Below are 18,894 nucleotides of genomic sequence, written 5' to 3' on the forward strand. Positions count from 1 at the left end.
CCGGATGATACAGGGCGGGACACGAACGTGTCGCCGCCGGCAGATATTGGGGGGTTCCATAATCTTATGGAGCGTGCATCCACAAGATTTGGGCTGCCTCTCACAGTGGAACAGTCGGACTGTTTCCTATACGATTTTAAAGCGCAGTACAGAAAGTCCGTCAGATCAATTCCTATCATTGAGCATGTATGGAATGAGGGGATCAAGGTTATGCAGAACCCGGCAACGGTCATCCCTGTCCTTCCCCGGCTGGAGAAGAAATACAAGGCCCCTGAGGGTAGTCCTACATGTCTCCTTGGACAACCAAAGCCTGACTGTGATATCTCAAGCCGCACAGAGCAAGTCCAAGAATCTTTCGACGCCTTTGACTACACCTCCGGATAAGGATGGCAGGCGGTTGGACAATGTAGGGAAGAGATTTTCCACCATGGCCAGTTTGTTGGTTCGGGCAGCAAATTCATTAGCCATTCTAGGCAGGTATGACCGCCAGATATGGTGCGACATGGAACCGTTTGTGGACCTCTTAACAGACTCTAATCAAGAGGAGGCCAAACAAGTCCTTATGGAAGGAGAGAGATGTTCCTCTGAGATCATCGACTGTACTATGGACATAGCCTCTACCGCTTTCAGGGCCTTGGCAGGGTCAGCGGTCTTGCGCCGTCAGGGCTGGTTAAAAGCAACCTGGTTCCGTCAGGAGGTCCAAAATAAGATCCTGGACCTTCCTTTTGACGGAGAAATGCTTTTTGGTAAGTGTTGGACTTGGCCCTTCTGGCAGGTTCACCCCTGAACTTTTTTTCTTTTTACTGATGACTTGGTGTGGTAATTGTTTGGTCTCTGCGCACTTTCCCTGTGTCCCAGGGTAAAGTGCGTGCGTGCTCTGAGTGCATGTGGTGAGATAGGCCTGCCCTCCCATAGGAATGCATGGGGAATGTATGTGTCCCTAGTAGTTCCTGATGCGTGGGGTGTGCAGGCCCGAGTTTGGTATGTGCGGACTCGTGGGAGTGAATGCTGCGCGATGATGTGTGCGGCGTGCATGTACCTAGTGTGGAAGTGCCACTTCTAGAAGTGGGCACTTCTGTGTGCAGTGTCTGTTGCGTGATTGGCTGGTCGTGTCATGTGATGGGCTAGGGATTCCCCAGAGTCAGGATGAGTCACCCAGTGGTGAATGGGGAGATCAGCAGCTAGATGGGTGGGAGGAGTACACCTGGGTCCTGAATAGGACAGGGTTTTCCACACACAATGCTGGCCCCGCCCCCTGTGGTGCGACTGACGACCCTAGCCCTGCCAGTGAATAGAGTGAGGGGCTGAGCACATCAAGGGTGCTCCCCAACCAGCTGCGACTGGTTTTCCCCCTCACCCTGAACCCAGAACAAAGGGTTTGCCTGTATAAAAATGGGGCTGTGTTCCCACAGAAACTGTTCTCTTCCAGGATCCTGAGGGGGGCTGCTGCTGCTGGAGACCAGGAGGAACCGCCACTTGGGACTGCCTTCCTGCCCTGGAGGGCCCAGTGAGCTGGCCCCTGGCCCAGCCTTGCCCCCCTGCCTACCTTCATCAAACTTTGCCAGGACCTTTACTTGCTGGACTTTCTCCAAGTGCCTGGAAGCGCTTTTATTTTACATATAGCGCTAAAAGTGCTTTATTTGATGCCCCAGCGCTTCTGGAGCGCTCCTGTGTCGCCCCTGCAGCGCCGAACTGCTCCTCCTACACAAGGGAATCCCCGGCATAGGGATTCCCCCTCCGGTGGCCGAGAGTTGGAGCGGGTGCCCACCCCGCATTGCCGTGGTCGTTGGCGGGTGCCCACCCCGCTTATTTTATTATTTCTATAGCGGGAGCCCACCCCGCTTATTTGCGTTATATCGAGATCACCGCCACGGCCGGGCTTACCGGAAGTCAGGCATCCCCTGGGGGCGGGCCGCGGGACGGAAGCCTCGTTCCGGAACCAGGAAGCAGCGGTATAGCCGGAAGCCGTCGGGAGGCCACCCCGCGCTCCGGTTCAGCCCGAAGAAGTGCCGAGAGAGAAGTGACCCCGTCGAGAGGAGGACCGGGAGTCCACCCCGCCTCCGGTTCAGCCCGAAGAAGTGCAGAGAGAGAAGTGACCCCGTCGAGAGGAGGACCGGGAGCCCACCCCGCCTCCATGTATTGTCTGCCCGCAAGCCGGTGAGTGCGGATCAGCTGCTGGGTGGCTGGGGGAGTGGTGAGGCGCGTTGTCCGGTGCCGTCCCTGTAATGAAGTTGAGCACTGCGGGCGCAGTGCTCATTCCTCCCTCACGCTGCCCCGCCTGACAGTGGGCCGCGGCAGCGCTTTGTGGACAGAGTTTATTGGAAGCACCTCCTGTGCTCCAGTGGGGGCATTAGTCGTCTCGAGTCCAGAGGGACTCCACCGTGGGTGGCATTTCTGTCCTTGCCCAGAGTCCCGAGGGACTCCAACAACGGGGCGAGTAATTATTCAGAGCCCCGAGGCTCCCACGTCGGGCATGATGCTCTTCAGCCCCTGAGAAGCTCCAACGGTTGGGGGGGCCTTGGTATTTCAGAGCCTGCGAGGCTCAGGGCATTTCGTGTTGAGAGCCCAGAGGGGCTCAGGGGGCCACAAGTGTTGCTTATGCAGAGCCCAGGGAGGCTCCAAGACATGCCATATTTGTTCTAAAGGCCCAGAGGTGCCCAGGCCCCAGTCCCTACAGCTGCCCAGCACTTAGTGGGCAGCTGCAACGTTTAGGTTGTGCAGGGTGCGCCTGGCTTGCGCAACCTGCGCAGTCGCGCCCTGACATTATTGGATTGGTCATTTCTGCACCCCTGAGAGGCCAGTTGGCCTGGGGGACAGTTTTACTGTATTGTGCCCTCCCCTAGGGTACCTGGTGATTTTTATATATGTACTTTTGCGCCTGCGCAATGTCTTTATGATATTCTCCTTCCTAAACTGTGTTTATACATTGGAGATTGTTTTACGAATAGTAGTCATGCTAGTGTGATGACGCTGAGGTCATTATTGCGCCAGTAGTTACTGGTTGTGTGCTATAGGTTCTATTTTTAGTGCTACAGTGATTGTAAGTGCTATGGTCTAAAGTTTTATTCCTATGTTCTAAAGTATTATTCCTACGTTCTAAGTGCTATTTCTACAAAGTGCTAATTCCTGACAGTGGTCCATGTGGCCCTGTCCCCTGTATATATAATCCCTTGTAAATTCTGCCCGTGCCTGTTGGCACATTGTAAAGTGTGTATTTTTATCTAATGTGTTGTGTATAATACAAAGGTTATTTTTATACAATACTTTGTGTGGAGTTTCCTTTGTGGTGGGCCTTGGGTGTTGTTGCTGGGTGCGTGCGCAAACGCTTTACACATCGCCTCAGGGATAAGCCTGTCTGCTCGTGCCAAGCTACCAAGGGGGTGAGCAGGGGTTATCTTTGGCGTGTAACTTCCTTGCCCTGACTAGAGTGGTGGTTTCTGCCTGACTTTGGCGCAAGCCTTAGCCAACCAGAAATCCCATTTCTAACAGTAAGCATGTAGATGAGGCTCTGCAGAGCATAAAGGACAGGGACACTGCAAGGTCCTTAGGATCCTTAAATTATCGCAAGGTTCCATTTAGAGGAGCACGTGGGCGAGGGTTTTCTACTTGTAGAGGAAACCAACGTCAGTATTCCACACAGTCAGGACAGTCATATAAGAATCAGTATTCAAACCAACGCCAAGGTCAATCGGCGTCTCTCTCGTCAGTCCCAGAGAGGACGTCAGAATAGTCAGGGACGGGACAATGCCAAGAGGCAATAGCGGCCTCCTGGCTCTGACTACTGTTCCTCCCCGACCAAGAACACCGGTTGGGGGCAGGATCTCCTATTGTCTGGACAGCTGGGTCCTTATAACATCGGACTGGTGGGTTTTGAATATTGTTCAGAGTGGCCATACGTTGGAATTCCAAGATCTTCCTCCAACGAGAGCTACGGACGCCCGTCCCTCAAAACATCTCCGACTGTTACATCTCGAAGCCCACCAACTATTCATCAAGGGGGCGATAGAACCAGTACCTCTTTCGCAAAGAGACAAGGGTTTCTATTCCAGGTTCTTCCTGGTTCGGAAGACGGAAGATACGTGGCGTCCTATACTAGACCTAAGAGAGCTCAACACCGATCATCAAGCTCTCCTTCAGGATGGTCACTCTCCAGGATATTCTCCATCTACTGAATCTGGGCGATTTTTTGGCGTCCCTGGACTTGGAGGATGCGTACTTCCACGTTCCAATCCACCCAGCTCACAGGCAATATCTACGCTTCACAGTAGGCAAGAGCCATTTCCAGTTCAAGGTGCTTCCGTTTGGCCTTCGGTCTGCACCTCGGATATTCACGAAGATGCTGGCACCAGTCGCTGCTTTTCTCAGGAAACAATCCTTAGAGGTTTTCCCATACTTGGACGACTGGCTCGTCAGGGCTCCGTCGCTCAAGGCAGCTTCTCAAGCAGTATCAACTTGCATTCAATTGTTTGCCCACTTGGGTCTTCAGCTCAACAGATCCAAGTCGGTGCTGATACCTTCCAGGTCCCAAAGATTCCTTGGAGCTATTCTGGACACGACACTATGCACCGCTTGTCCGTCGGAGGAGGTTCGACGCAAGCTGATCACCTACGCTCGTCAAGTGCTGCAGTGGAAAAATGTGTCGGTTCGCCGGTACAAGTCCTTACTTGGATCGATATCATCCTGCATACCATTAATACCGCATTGCAGGCTTCATATGCGTCCTCTGCAGGAGGAGTTAGACAAACAATGGCGCCAGGCAGAAGGGTCGTTCAACGACAAGGTGTGGATAACACCAGGTATGCGCAAGGCCTGCGAGTGGTGGCTGGTAAAGGAGAACATCGCAGTAGGGTTAACATTCAGGACCCCTCCCTCTCCTATGGTGGTGACCACAGATGCCTCCTTAGAAGGCTGGGGAGCGGTACTCCAGGAGCTTCAAATCAGCGGTCACTGGAGTCCAGCGCAAAGCCTAAACCACATCAACCTCTTGGAGCTGATGGCTATCCGCTTAGCCTTGCTGGCGTTCCTTCCCAGACTTCAGAATCGTGCAGTGCTGGTCCGGACAGACAACAGGACAGCTATGCACTATATCAACAAGCAAGGGAAAACAAGATCACGAACTCTGTCCAAAGAAGCTCAGTCGATCTGGGATTTTGCGATTTCTCACAAGATCACCCTACAGGCCGAGCACCTAGCAGGGTGTCTCCATCACGGCGGATGCTCTGAGTCGTCAGAGGAAAGTGACTCACGAGTGGGAATTGGACCAGGCCACGCTGGAAGAAGTGTTCGAGAGATGGGGTACTCAGACCATAGACCTCTTTGCGTCTCCCGGAGAACGCCAAATGTCGGTTTTACGCAAGCAAGGTTCCCCATCGAGGATCGCTGGGGAATGCCCTTTCGATTGCTTGGTTCGGCGCATTTTGCTACATTTTTCCTCCCATTCCTCACATTCCTAGAGTTCTCAGGAAGGTCAGGGCGGAACCATGCAAGATGATTCTCATTGCTCCAGCGTGGGCCCGGCAGTTCTGGTTCACGGAACTCCTGCTGCTCTCCCAGGATCGCCAAATTCGCTTGCCGCTGATTCCATCTCTGTCGCGGGATCAGGGACAGGTGCTCCATCCGGATCCGAAGTCACTACACTTGACAGCGTGGCTCCTGAACACAGAATTCCGTCATCTGAATCTCTCCAGGGAATGCAGGGATGTTTTGTCTCAGGCGCGGGCGCCAAGCACTAATAAGACATACAGGGCAAAATGGAAGAGATTTTGTCTGTGGTGCCAGAGGAATAAACTCCATCCTTATAAATCCCGGCCACATCAGGTTTTGCCTTACATCCTGTCACTGGCTAAGTCAGGTTTGGCGCACTCATCGGTCAAGGTACATTTGGCTGCCATTTCCCGTTTTAGACGAAAGACATCGGGGCCATCTCTATGGTCCGCAAGGATTGTAAAACAGTTCCTTAAAGGGTTGTTTCGGATGTATCCTCCGGTCTGAGCACCTCCACCAATCTGGCAGCTCAACCTTGTACTGGCTCAGCTCATGAAAGCTCCTTTTGAGCCGATTCACAGGGCGGACTTGAAGTTCCTATCTTGGAAGCTAGCCCTCCTCTTAGCATTGACATCGGCTAGGAGGGTTAGAGAACTCCAGGCTCTGTCCATAGTGGAGCCTTTTCTGCAGTTCAAAAAGGATGTGCTAATTTTAAGAACCAACCCAAAATTCATCCCGAAGGTACCTTCGGATTTTCATCTGAATGAACCCTTGATTTTGAATTCCTTTTTTCCACGTCCTTCTACCCAGGCGGAACGAACATTGCATTCTTTGGATGTCCAGAGATGTCTGAAATTCTATCTCGAGCGCACACGATCTTTCAGGAGGTCTACACAGTTATTTATTTCCTACAGTGCACCATGGAAGGGGTTGCCTCTCGCTAAGAGTGGCATTTCCCGCTGGATCTCCAGTGCAATTCAATTCTGTCATCAGGCTGCGTGCAAACCTTTGGACAGAAAGGCCCGTGCTCATTCTACACGAGCGATGGCATCTTCAGTGGCTCTTTTTGCTGGAGTTGCTATCAAAGACATTTGCAGGGCAGCAACGTGGAGCAGTGTACACACCTTCACGAACCACTACTGCCTGGAGTCGGTGGGGCGAGATGACGCGGCTGTTGGTCAAGCAGTCCTCAGGAATCTTTTTCATTGAGAGGTGAGCTTTCCCTACAATCCCTCCATCCTGGTAAGCACATTTGGTTCAGTAATTGTTTTTTCTGGATTACCATGTACTGGTTGTTACTGTAAACTGAGATGATTATGTAAGGCCAAGTGTCTACCAGAATGTGCTTTTGTGATTACTGCTAACTATTCTGATACAAAGCATGAGAATCTATGAAAGTTCCAATACTGGGGTAAGAAAACAAGTTACTTACCTGTAACTTTGGTTCCCCAGTATTGGTAACTTTCATAGATTCTCATGCGCCCACCCACCTCCCCTGGGAAAGCTCTGCCGGTTTACTGAGGTAGTGGCTGTTTGCACAACGGCTACGAAAATCTGAGGCTCTGAGCTCTCTCGGGAAGGTTCCAAAGGGTGAGGCTGTGCTGATTGGTCCTGGCAAAAGTTTGGGCTCTTTTACACAAAGAGGGTGATATACTACAAAATGAGATGAGGCCTAGGCCTATTTTCTCTTTTGTTTCTATGGTTATGATGTATATTTTTTATTTACCGAGGCTCCCATTCAGACGGGGAATGATACAAAGCATGAGAATCTATGAAAGTTACCAATACTGGGGAACCAAAGTTACAGGTAAGTAACTTGTTTTCATAGTCTCTGCAAAGCATGGGATCTATAGTTCACATGCCTCAAACGGATGTTTCTTACCCAGTAAGCATCTGTTCTTGGCATGTAAAGCTGTAGATTCACATGCGCCCACCCGCCTCCCCAGACACCTATACCTGTTGCAGTTCTTTCTTTTTATGTTTGAAAAAGTTTATTGAAAAAATGCAACTTAGCATACATGGTTAACAAAAACTGCAATGTGTTAATATAATCATAAATTGTGTGATGGCTTAATAAATCTGCAAAAACCAAACCGTTGTATATGTTAAAAGGATACAAGAATTATAAACAGAGGGAGAAAAGCATAAAGGGAGGAGAAGATAATAATAATCTGACCATAGCCTAATGAGGGAATAGGAGAGCTTAATACAATATAAAGTGATTTGAACAATTAGGTGCAAAAAATATAATATATAAAATAGGAAAATGTTTATGGAGGTTTGGGAACTTCTTCCAGCAATGGACGGTGTTGGTTGAATTTTTGAGTAGAAGCATCTAGGAAAATAGTTATAGGTGACCATAAGTGTTCTCTTTTAACAAGTAAGGATAAAGGATAAATGTAGGCACAATCCGTTTGATGGTTCTAACAGACACTATACCACCAAGCTTGGAAGGATAATTGTGTGTATTGTTTCCAATTTGTGGTAATTTGTTGGAAAGCAATTGCAATCAGTAAATCCACAATATCTGTATTATATGTGATAGTTTGCCATTGTTCGGAGAGTGACCCTAGAAAAATGTTTAAAGGGGAGAAGTGAAATTGAGTATGAAAGATGCACACCTTCAACCAAAATTGCTGAGTAAAAGGACAGGAGAATAACATATGAAATAAATCTGCATTGGTATTATTACAAGACCAACAATTTGAAACCATTGGAGGTATAAATGTATGTAGGAGTAAAACATAAGTCTATTGTATAAAGAAAAATGTCTGCATTGTACTAGCTGATCTTGAGGTCTTGCGAATTTTGGTCCATAATTGATCCCAACATGAAATGGACCATGAAGTATGAAATTTGTGTTCACATTGTAATTCCACTTTGAATTTACTTCTATGCTCTGTAGGTTTGGTAAGAAATTTATAAACGGAAGAAGCACTTGGTTGGACACTTAATATGGGAAGGATATTGCCGTGAGATGAAGGGGGAGAAGACAAAGATTGAGAGGATAAAGAGAAGAGTATAGAATGAATCAATGCCTTCAATTTATTAGTATATGAGTTTGGAAGGTTATAAAGTGTCTGTGCTTCAGGAAAAGTGAGAAAAGTTTCATGTGGGTAAAGATGGTGAACCCAAAGGAGACCTTTATCTCGCCAAGATTTCCAGACTATAGGTCTATTTTTGTTTGGCGGTTATGCTAAACACAAGAATTGAGAAAACGTTCCACATCGGAGAGATGCCAAATAATTATTGATTGAAATAATTTGAGGTATTATGTATAGGTGAGGATGAAAAATGACTTGTGGGTAAATGTGAGATTCTTGAATTGAAAAAGGGGAAAGGAAGGAAAATTCTACATCTGTCCATGGCGGAAGAGTATCTGAGGGTGAAAGATTTAAACATTTAGGGAGTTGTTTAAGAAAGGCCTTGTGTTATATCTGAAAATCAGGCAACCTAACACCTCCAAGCGATTTTTTTTTTAAGTTTGAGCATAGCAAGGTATATATGTTTTTTTTTTTATTCCATAAAAAGACAGATAGAATAGAGTACATTTTCTTGAAAACATGTAAGGGAATAGTAAGGGGAATAGCAGTAATGGTATATAGAATAACCAGAACCAGCATCATTTTAATAGTATCCAGTTTTCCCCACCAGGTTAAGTATAGAGGGTGCCATTTAACAATAGTTGGGAATTGTACTGGAGACTTGAGTCCTATTCAGTGATAAAATAAGTTTAATAGAGGGAGCCAACCATAAACCCCAAAATTTGAACTTTATGGTGTTCCATGTAAAATTAGTTGAAAGAAAGTCATGTCTGAAACATAAAACATTAAGAGGAAGGATTTCACATTTGTCAGGGTTCAATTTATAACCACAAAGTGAAGAAAAGTCATTGAACTCTGCCACAAAAAGCTGAGAGCGAGGTGTCTGGCTCTGATAGATATAACAAAATATCATCTGCATAGACACTCATTTTAATGAGTTTTATCGTTTTGGAAACCATGAATATCTGAAAGACAAGTTATTGATAGATTCCTTACCTTAGATTATCCCCAGGCATCAGACTGGTTCCGGAAGGTTTAGCTTAGCAGTACCTCTGCATGTCAGTAGGTGGCGTTGTGCGGCTCCGCGTCAGTCACTGGCGTCGTAAGCGCCGAGATGACGCCACGGAGAGTACTTAGGCGCCACCCATGCGCGCTGACGTCCGTTCTTTCTTTTTCTGCGCCAGCAAGCGCAGATCTGGATTGAGCACGTACTTTAGTCACTTTTTGACTACTATTTTGAGACTTTTTGTCTCCTCTTTTCTCCTGGTGCACGTAGGGATGCCTGGCTTTAAGTCCTGTGGGGCCTGCTGCCGGAATGTCTGTGGCGGACCCCCACGATGTTTGCCTCCACTGCCTGCAGACTGCCCACGACTGCTGGGATTGCGGGAGCGGCGTAGGAAGTTGCTGGAGGTCCGGCATTCGTCACGCCGCCTCTCCGGGTCCAGGGACCGTTCCCGGGACCAAGTCTTTGCCTTCAGATTCTGGTAAGTGACGCCATAAAAAGGTCGATGAAGAGTGTTCGCTCTCAGACGTACCCCTGTCGCTCCCCGGAGGCAGACGAGGGGGACGGGGGCTTCGCCCCAGCGGCTCCCCTGGAGCCTGGGAGTCCCGCGGCCTACCCGCCATACCCGGGTCCGTTGGCGACTCTCGAACAGGTGCAAGAATTCCTTGCTACCATGGACTGCCATTTTAGGCCTAGGGCGGCGCGGTCCCGTGTCCAGATCCTGTTGGCTCAGCAGCTCCGCCACCGGCCCCGGTGCCACAGGATCCTGCGCCAGCGGCTCCGGCGCCACAAGGTGCAACTTTACCGGCTCCGGCGCCACACTGGGTGCAGTTTATTCCTCACTTGCCCCGATTCCAGGACCATTTTGTTCCGGCCTGGGATCCGCATTGGGAGCAGGCGCCGGTCCGACCCTTCCTGGCGCTGTTCTCGGTGCCGTTCCCGGCGCTGTTCGTCCCTGCTCCGGCTTTGCCGCCGCGACCGGCTCCCTGTATGCCAGAGGCAGAGAGAAGACTGGGAAGGGTCTGAGGACCCTCTTGCCCGGCAATGTGACTCTGTGCAGGATTGGGTGGACAACTTGGTGGAGGCGCAGGCGACCTCTGTTTACTCTGACCCGGGGTTCGCTTCCCCCCCGCCTACGATGGAGGAAGGTGCCTCTTACACAATGGTCCTCAGTCAGGCGGCTGAGGCCCTTAATCTTGACCTTGCCACAGTGGCCCTCAAGGCAATTGCTGAGGGTAAGGATGCGGCTAAGTTCGCCATTCAGTGTGGTTTCGACATGGCTGACTCATTGGGCAGGGCTCTACAACTGTGGCGTTGCGATGTCACGCCTGGTTGCGTTCGACTGGGTTTTCGCCTGATGTCCAAAGCTCTCTCATGGACATGCCCTTTGATGGCACCCGCCTGTTTGGCGACAAGGGTGACAGTGCCCTGGAGCGCTTTAGGATTCGCGGGCTACGGCCAAGTCCTTGGGCCTTAATACTAAAAGTTCTTCCTCTCCTGGTTTTCGTTCCTTTCATGGTCAAGATGGAGGCAGTCAGGCGCACCCGTCCCCTACGCCTGGGCAGAATCAGCCCCAGTGCGGCTGCGGTTTTCGCAGGGGTGGGTCGAGAACCAGGGTGCGGGTTCGTCCACCTCCACCCCCGCTGCTTCCGCCCCCAAACCTTCCTAATCTCCGCTTCGGGGAGCACCCCACGCCGGTGGGTGGCTCGAGATTACATCAGACAGATGGGTGCTGCAGATCATTTGACACGGTTACTCAGTTCCCTTTCAGTCCTCCCCTCCTGCCATGCTACCTCAGTGCCACCGCATGTGGGGGGGATCACTTGGTTCTTCTCCGACAGGAAGTCACGGCCCTGTTGGCCAAGGGGGCCATCGAGTGCGTTCCTGGGCCGGAAGTAGGGAGTGGTTGTTGTTCCCACTAATTTCTGGTCCCCAAGAAGGACAAAGGGGACCTGCGTCCTATCTTGGTCCTCCGGGACGTCAATTGCTTCCTCCGGAAGGGGAAGTCCAAGATGCTGACTCTGGCTCAGGTCTTAGCTGCCGTCGACCCTGGAGACTGGATGGTATCGTTGGACTTGCAGGACGCATATTTTCACATTCCCGTCCTGCCGGCCCACCGGCGTCACCTGCGGTTCAACCAGGAGCATTTTCAGTTTGCTGTGCTCCCCTTCGGCATTATCAGCACCCCTCGGGTGTTCACAAAAGTGATGGCGGTGGTTGCAGCTTATCTGCGCAGGTCGGGGTGTCGGGCTTCCCCTACCTTGACTACTGGTTGTTGCAGGCGGGCTCCCCCAGGCAGTCGTCTACCACCTTCATACTACGGCCGACCTCTTGCATTTGCTGGGGTTCTACATCAATGTGCCGAATTCACACCGGAGTCCCTCTCAGAAGCTCCCGTTCATCGGAGCGGGTCTGGATTCGATGACGTTTCGGGTTTATCCTCCCGAGCAGCGTGTCCGGGATATTCAGGATATGATTCTGACCTTTCAGCCTCTGTCCCGGGTTTGTCAGGGTGACCCTCCGGCTCCTGGGCCTGATGGCCTCCTGCATCCTGCTAGTGCCACATTCCAGATGGCATATGCGGGCTCTGCAGTGGGACCTGAAGTTCCAGTGGGTGCAGCATCAGGGCAACCTGTCCGATCATGTCCAGATCTCGGAAGGCACTGCACGACAATTGCAGTGGTGGCTCACGAATCGCGATTGGGTCAATGGCAGATCCCTCTCCCTTCCCCAACCGGAGCACACAGTGGTGACTGATGCGTCCCTCCTGGGATGGAGAGGCCACTTGGGAGAGGCGGAGATCAGAGGACTCTGGTCTCCGGCGGAGTCCCGGCCCAATATCAATCTGTTGGATCTTCGGGCGATCCGACTGGCTCTGAAGGCATTCCTTCCCTCTTTCCGGGGAAGTGTGGTGCAGGTGTTCACGGACAACATCACCGCCATGTGGTATTGCAACAAACAGGGCGTGGTGGGGTCCTGGACCCTGTGTCTGGAGGCTCTGCCCATCTGGACATGGCTGGAACATCAAAGCATTACCTTGGTGGTTCAACACTTGGCAGGTTCTCTGAACGTCAGGGCTGACTAACTCAGCTGCTGGTGTTTGATGGATCACAAATGGCGTCTGCACTCTGACGTGGTGCAAGGTCTTTCAGCAGTGGGGAGAACCTTGGTTAGATCTGTTCGCCACCGAAGAGAACGCGCAATGTCAGCAATTCTACACGTTGGAATTTCCAAGGCAGCAGTTGCTAGGCAACGCTTTTTGTCGTGAGTGGAGTTGCGGTCCATTATATGCCTTTCTGCCTATACCACTCCTGCCCAGAGTGCTGAAGAAGATCCGGCGCAACCGGGCCCAAGTCATTCTTGTAGCTCCAGATTGGGCATGAAGAGTCTGGTATCCCAAGCTGCTCAACATGGCCATCGACCCTCCGATCAGACTGCTTCTTTGGGAGGATCTTCTGTCGCAGCAACAGGGGACGGTCCAAGCAGCGGCAGTTGACGTCTTTCGACCTGCCTCCCGTAGTTTGCGATGTAGTCTTGGCAGCCAGGTGTCCCTCCACTAATACGGTATAGGCCTGCTGGTGGAACAAGTTTGTGGCATGGTGCACAGCAAAGGCTGTGGGTTCCCCTTTCTGCCCCCATTTCTGAAGTTCTCTTGTTCCTCCTTTCTTTAGACCATCAGGGCTCTGCTCTGGGCACTATCAAAGGCTATCTTTCGGCCATACCTGTCTTCCCGATCAGCCTGCTCTTTTCAAGTCCCCGGTTGTTAATCGTTTCTTAAAGGGCATAACAACTCCTCCTATTCCCTTCGTTATGCCTCAGTGGGACTTGAATCTAGTCTTAGCCTTCTTGATGTGCACTCCCTTTGAGCCACTTCACAACTGTCCTTTAAGGCTTCTGATGCGTGAAACTGCCTTCCTGGTAGCCATCACATCTGCCAGACGGGCGAGTGAGCTCCAGGCCCTTTCCTCCAAGCCTCCTTTCCTGTCTGTACATCCGGACAAGGTGGTTCTCAGGACGCGTCCATCCTTCCTGCCCAAGGTTATCACTGCTTTCCACATCGGGTAGACTATCACTTTGCCCACCTTCTTTCTGCCTCCACATCCTTGGAGAAAGGAGGAGAGGCTCCACCGTCTAGACCCAAAACTTGCACTTTCCTATTATCTGGATTGCATATAACAGTTCCGAGTGGATGACCCGCGCTTTGTTGGCTACGTGGGCGCCAAAAAAGGTTAGGCGGTACACAAGCGGACTATCTCCCGATGGGTCGTTTTGTGTATAAAAGCTTGTTATTCTCAGGCAAAGAAGGAGCCTCCAGTGGGGCTGCGCACCCATTTTACCAGGGCGACTGCAGCAACTACTGCTTTGGGACGGGGAGTTCCTCTGAATGACATTAGTCAGGCTGCTACGTGGGCTTTGTTGCATACCTTTACCCAGCACTACTGCCTTGACAATCCAGTCCGGAGAGACTGCTTCTTTGCCCCATCTGTTCTCCAGGACTTTCTGGTGTGATCTTGGTTCGCAGTCCCTCCTTCGGGTTTGGTATTGATGTGGTATCTATTCTAAGGTAAGGAATCTATAACTTGTTTCTTTCAGATGAACAAGTTGCGTACCTTCGGTAACGCTATATCTGTAAGACATAGGTTAGTTATAGATTCCTTAACGCCCCACCCATCCTCCCCGTTCTGTGAACTGATTTCTAGGGTGAAGGACATCCTTTCAGGGTCCTAGTTTTCTGCACCAGTGGTCAGTGTCTTGCATGGCTCTGCGTTTCTGGCGTGGAATGTTGTGTACAGAACTGACAGCGTGCGAGGAAGGCGTTTAGATAGCTACCGCGATATCATCCTGGCCGCCGCTTCACCAACAACGGATGCGGAGCCCACAGACACCAACTTTCGACGTGCAGAGGTACTGCTGACACAAAATCTTTCCGGATCCAGTCTGACGCCTGAGGGTAATTCTAAGGTAAGGAATCTATAACTAACTAATGTTTCTTACAGATATATCGTTACCGAAGGTAACTTGTTTTTCAAATGTGACAGTGCAAACAGTGGTTAGTTTCAGGACACCCATGCATACACTTGGTGTACTATAATGATTACATTAAGTGAACCAGAGTACAAGAAAGACAAAACAATAGTTCCTCAGGTAACGTAGTTAAAATTGCACCGCTACCACCCATATCAGATTAATCTCAAACATCTCCTCATATTGACACATCTTGTCTCGATAGGTATCAAGAGAAAGGATCCTACTTGTCTTCGGCTGTGGCAGGGCAAATGTGTCCACAGTATCATTAAATACCTAAACTAATTATAGACTAGTACCACAGAGCCCCTACATATTAGCCATCAATCCTTTGCCATACATTGTGATGGCTACATACTAATATTAAGGAGTAAAAGTTATTTAACCTAATTCAGAGTGCTGTATTCTAGACTGCGTCAGTTTTATTTCCAACATAATCAAAATCTTGAACCAGAATCACACTAACCATGGTCACTTTGTAAGCTTAGGTGCATAACAAAACTCCTTTTCTGGATGGTATACAAGCAGCACATCACTTCTGGAAACCAGATATGTCTAAAAACTAAATAGCAAATAACAAAATAATGAAAACAAGCCTGTGAAGTTACAACGCACTACAAGCATTGTACAGTTTTTTTTTTATTGTGAATCTCTACAAAACTGGTCAGCTGGCTCCTATATTTTACAGAACTGCTAAAATAATAGCATGCCTCTTTATAGTGTGGCCTGACTCCCCCACTTTGCAAGGTTCAACTAGTAGTTACTTGAGGAAAGAATTCTATTGATATTTGCTGTTGGGGCACCACTGTTCTGCGCTACTTAACCACCCAGTTATAGAGAAGGAAAGTCTTCACAGACAGTTCTTTGAACACACTGAGTCTACCTATTCAAGCATACTTAGAACTGGTGATCGACTTAGTTGGAACTGGCCACATTGTTCTGGAGATGTATTTCTTCTAGGTTTCAATCAAAACAGTTACACATGAACACTTTTAAACTACGCAATGGTCATTCTGGCTGGAGTGCCTAGTTGTGCGCAAGTTTAAGTACGCCTTTGGCTAAGCCTCGTTGGTAGTATTGGATCAGGGAAATTCATCAAACCTTTCATTCAAATTGTGTGCACATTTGAATTTTGTAGTTTTTGTTCAATGTGAACATTATCGTATTGAAGGATTTTCAGGGATCCTTTGAATCATTCCTAATAAAATTAACTGTCATGTGGAATTGACCTCTTGCTAGGCAAACTTTAAAGTCTGTTGCAATTTACCAGTCGCTTTGACCATTTTCACAACACTGTAGAGATTGTGACGTGGAAACAAATCTGTTGCTGCTTTTCTTTTAAAACAAACACTAATTTGTTTAAAACTAGAAGCTTGACAGTACCAAAATGGACTTATGCTATATCTTTTTAAAAATAAGCTAGGAGTCCAAAAGTGATGGTAAAATGTATTAACGTACAATGCATCAGTTATTTTTGTTAATGTATGTTTTTTATTACAGCTTCAAGCCAATCTAATTCCGGGGTTGAATCTGAATGCCCTGGGTTTATTTCCTCCATCTTCATCCTCGTCCGGAGTGCCACCACCTTCAGTAGGTGTTTCTTCAGCCTCTGCTTCACCTTCATATCCTCCATTTGGGGTAAGAGCTCCCAGTATTTTGTTTATAATTTTTTTATTGAAAAAACCAAAACAAACACAGGCTTTTTCATACCATGTTACAGTTGGATAATAAGTTGTGGCTCTTGCTCAGTAAGTCTCTGTAGTTGCAGACAATTCCTCCGCAAGATCTTGTCACGCAGATTTGACACTTTTATGGCCAATCAGAACAGCCCTTCTACCCTACAGCCCAAGGGGCCCTCCCGCTGGCTACTGTTGGCCATATCCCCTGTCTGCCTTCCATGCCCCCTACCTTTTCCCATTTCTTGGAGCTGCCTCTCCCTGTGTACAGCACATATTCCATCATCTGACACCTGCCCAAATCCGCCTCCCAAACAGTGTGTACTGGCACAGAAGTGGCCCTCCACGCCCTTACTATATTTCTCTTAGCCACTCCGGCTGCCAGTCTCAGCCATATTTCTTTATACTTGGACCAGTCCTGCTGTCTTTTGATCCCCTGGAGTAACCATTTGGCATTGTGGGGGTCCTCCATCTCCACTACCCTTGCCATTATTGCTGCCACCCATTCCCAGTAGCCCTGCACGAGCTGGCACTCCCCGAGGATATGGACAAAGGACCCCTCGCTCCCACAGGCCCTCCTGCATAGTGGGGATTTCACCCCAACTACTTTGTACAGGAATGTCTGCGCATAATAGATCCTGTTGAGTACATTAAACTGTACTAGTCTAAACCGCACCCTGATAGCTATTGCCCGGAGGCCCTCTGCCCAGTCATCCTAGTCAAGCGCCCCCAGATCCCCTTCCTAAATGTCCTCCTGGGACCCAACAAATCAGGAGAATTTTTTTTTTCTTTTAGATCACTGACGCTCCCTTTGTCTTCGAAGCCTCAGTCAATTTTCAGTCCTCCACTGGTGAGGAGTCTGGCAACTACTCACTTTCAAGCAGATGACCACGCAGGGCTCGTCCTTAACTGCACATACCTAAAACGTTCAGACTCTGCTCAGTTGAACTCCTCCTGCAGGTCTGCGAATGTTTATGTAAGCTTGATCTATCCAGACGTCTCCCAAATGTTCTATCCCAATAAGCTCCCATTTTCGGAATCCATGCAAGCCTCTGATGTTTGGCAGGTGTGCTGCTCCAGAGCGATGTCAAGCCAGTTAGCTTCCCTTTCCAGATAAGAAACCGGGTGGCCTCCCTCCATACCTAGATTACTGTCTGTCGTGGCCTGGTACCTCCTCTATCCGCCCCATAGAGAAGCCTATCGTACCCCCACCGATCCATGAATACTCTGTCTACCCTGTATGCCAGGTCTTGGTGATCGATAAATACCCAGTCATTCACGACCAGCAGCTCTGAGTCCCCCGTCGTACACCCTGCACTGTAGTTTGACCAGTGCTATTTTGGGGGCTCCCCCATTCCACAACAGTCTACGGACTTCCTGGTCAATTCCCTTGAACACTGTCAGCAGAATCTTGTAGGGTGTGTTTTGTGGTATATACAGCAATCTCTGAAGACTCATTTTATAAAGTCAACAGCAGGGATCCCCAATGCATCACGTCCCCTCTAAGCCTTTCCAACTGTAGGTCAACATTTTTTCTAAGGTACTCTCGTGGTCTTGCGTGATGTGAATTCCCGGGCACTTAAACCCCTCTGATTTCACCAGGTCAGACCATCTCGAGGTTGATGGGGAGTCTCACCCGACAAAGGATATATTGATGATTTAGACCAGTTTATCGTGAATAGAGTGTTCACCAAAAATGCGAAACACCTGCATACCGCTAACGATGGAGCTCTGAGGGCATGCGATGTACAATAGGACATCCTCTGCGTATAGGGAGATTCTATCTCACCAGCTCCCCGGCGCCTCTACACCCCAAATAAGGGGGTTCCACCGGATTGACACCACTAGGGGCTCAAGCACCAGGGCGAACATCATGAGAGATAATGGGCAACTCTGCCGAGTGCCCCTTTGAAGTTCAAAACTGCGTGATATTGTACAATTTACCCTAACTCTGGCCATTGGGGCCTGATAGAGTAATCTGATTCATGCCCTGAACTTTGGGCCAAACCGTAGCCTCTCCAACACCGCAAAAATATAGGTTCGAGGCATATGAGCTGCAGATTGTACACTTTGCATAGATCGCCATCTGGTGTTGGGCCCGGATGTTTGCAGTTTGTTTTTGTTCTTTGGACAGTCTTTGGAAGTCACGAGTTCGGTGACTCCTCCTTCGGTCGGTACTGCGCATGGGCTTCGGCTCCATCCTCAGATTGTTTTTTTCCGCCATCGGGCTCGGATGCGATACTTCGTGCTCCGGCTTCGAACTTTTACGGTTCCAGCCTCGACGGAAAATCCTCGTTCATAGTTTCTTCATCTCTCGTAGAGGCACTTTTCTCGATTCCACGCACCGGCCTTCGGGCCCTCCTCGACTCCGGTCCCGGCCGATGGAAAGGACTCCGTTCAAAAAGTGCCCAAAATGTGGGTCTAAATTTCCCCACACCGACCTCCATCAGGTGTGTAACCTTTGCCTCTCTCCAGAACACGAGGCCAGAGACTGCCCCGCCTGCAAGTCTTTTCGATCTAAAAAGACCATCCGGGATCGAAGAGCTCGACGCACCATGGCGCACTCATCGACCGCGGCTCCACCGGACATCTTCGGAGACGACACCGGAGCTTCGGGGCAACAACACACCGAGCAGGAGGAAGACATCGTCAGCGCTTCCGA

General features: G+C 49.5%; 1 protein-coding gene across 1 annotated transcript in view; it reads left to right on the forward strand.

Annotated features, from left to right (window-relative positions):
* Nucleotides 1–18,894, forward strand: part of IGF2BP3 (insulin like growth factor 2 mRNA binding protein 3) — a 643,796-nt gene that overhangs the window by 370,809 nt on the left and 254,093 nt on the right. The window contains exon 10 of the mRNA XM_085631537.1: nt 16,057–16,194. Within this exon, the coding sequence (XP_085487663.1) occupies nt 16,057–16,194 (138 nt within the window). The remainder of the gene's footprint in view (nt 1–16,056; nt 16,195–18,894) is intronic.

Source organism: Triturus cristatus, chromosome 10 (genome assembly GCF_964204655.1).
Source record: "Triturus cristatus chromosome 10, aTriCri1.1, whole genome shotgun sequence".
In the NCBI taxonomy this organism is placed as follows: domain Eukaryota; kingdom Metazoa; phylum Chordata; class Amphibia; order Caudata; family Salamandridae; genus Triturus; species Triturus cristatus.